This window comes from Perkinsus marinus (assembly GCF_000006405.1).
Source record: "Perkinsus marinus ATCC 50983 genomic scaffold scf_1104296962128, whole genome shotgun sequence".
Lineage (NCBI taxonomy): Eukaryota > Perkinsozoa > Perkinsida > Perkinsidae > Perkinsus > Perkinsus marinus.
In genome coordinates this window covers 1-1,114 of record NW_003205552.1, presented here as the reverse complement: position 1 = coordinate 1,114, position 1,114 = coordinate 1, and the positions used below count along the sequence as shown (strand labels likewise).

Here is a 1,114-nt window from a genome sequence, read left to right as displayed (position 1 = left end):
CGTGGATGGTAGCAGCTGGAATCACGGCGACAGATTGCGGACACCTAACTTACTGGGTGATAGCCAAGTGAGAAGGGATGCATGAGAAGAGAAATCTCCCGGGCAGCTGCAGAATGGGGAAAGAGATGAGTGGCGTGAGGCCAAACCAGAATAATAACGCCTGGAGCTTGTCGATGTGACTGAGACTAACCTGAGCTTTTCTCGGGCGTGCGATGGATATCATCGTGGAACGAAACCCGAGCTGTTATCCGCGGCTGAGCTGTTATTGACGAAAACCAAAAACCCGAACAGCAGCCGCACAGCAGCCGCACAAAAGCCGCACAGCAGCCGTACAGCAGCCGTACAGCAGCCGTACAGAAGCCGTACAGCAGCCGTACAGCAGCCGTACAGAAGCCGTACAGAAGCCGTACAGCAGCCGTACAGAAGCCGTACAGAAGCCGTACAGCAGCCGTACAGAAGCCGTACAGCAGCCGTACAGCAGCCGTACAGAAGCCGTACAGAAGCCGTACAGCAGCCGTACAGCAGCCGTACAGAAGCCGTACAGCAGCCGTACAGAAGCCGTACAGCAGCCGTACAGCAGCCGTACAGAAGCCGTACAGCAGCCGTACAGCAGCCGTACAGAAGCCGTACAGCAGCCGTACAGCAGCCGTACAGAAGCCGTACAGCAGCCGTACAGAAGCCGTACAGCAGCCGTACAGCAGCCGTACAGCAGCCGTACAGAAGCCGTACAGCTCGAAAACGGTCTTGGTGCACAGTCGTTTGGTTTTGTTTGGGTAGAAGTGTATTGTATATATGTCCCATACGACCGCCAAATGGTTGTAAACTTTTCCCCGATGAACACCGTAACGACTCGAGAAATACAAGCTGTTCGGATGCTTCGTCTCTGAGCCAAACTGGCTCAGCCATGGCTCGACCAATAGAAATGTTCCTAAGACTTCGACCGCAGCCACAAAAACATGTTCAGCATTACATGAAGGGAGAGGCAGTCGAACGGAATCAACATCCCGGCATCGTTGAACAACCCAACACGACGATTTGTATATTTCGGGGATAATATTCCCGTGACCTGCCGATTCGCAAAAACCGTGGCGTGGGGATTAATCGTTGCCTCCAA

The 1,114-nt window shown here is 53.8% G+C and overlaps 1 protein-coding gene across 1 annotated transcript; it reads left to right on the top strand.

Annotated features, from left to right (window-relative positions):
• Positions 1-316: 316 nt before the first annotated feature.
• Pmar_PMAR028919 (conserved hypothetical protein) lies at positions 317-725 on the top strand (the record flags this gene model as incomplete). Its single annotated transcript, XM_002771973.1, has 1 exon — positions 317-725. A coding segment is annotated over one exon (409 nt), but the record flags the coding sequence as incomplete, so codon positions are not given.
• Between the last annotated feature and the right edge of the window lie 389 nt (positions 726-1,114).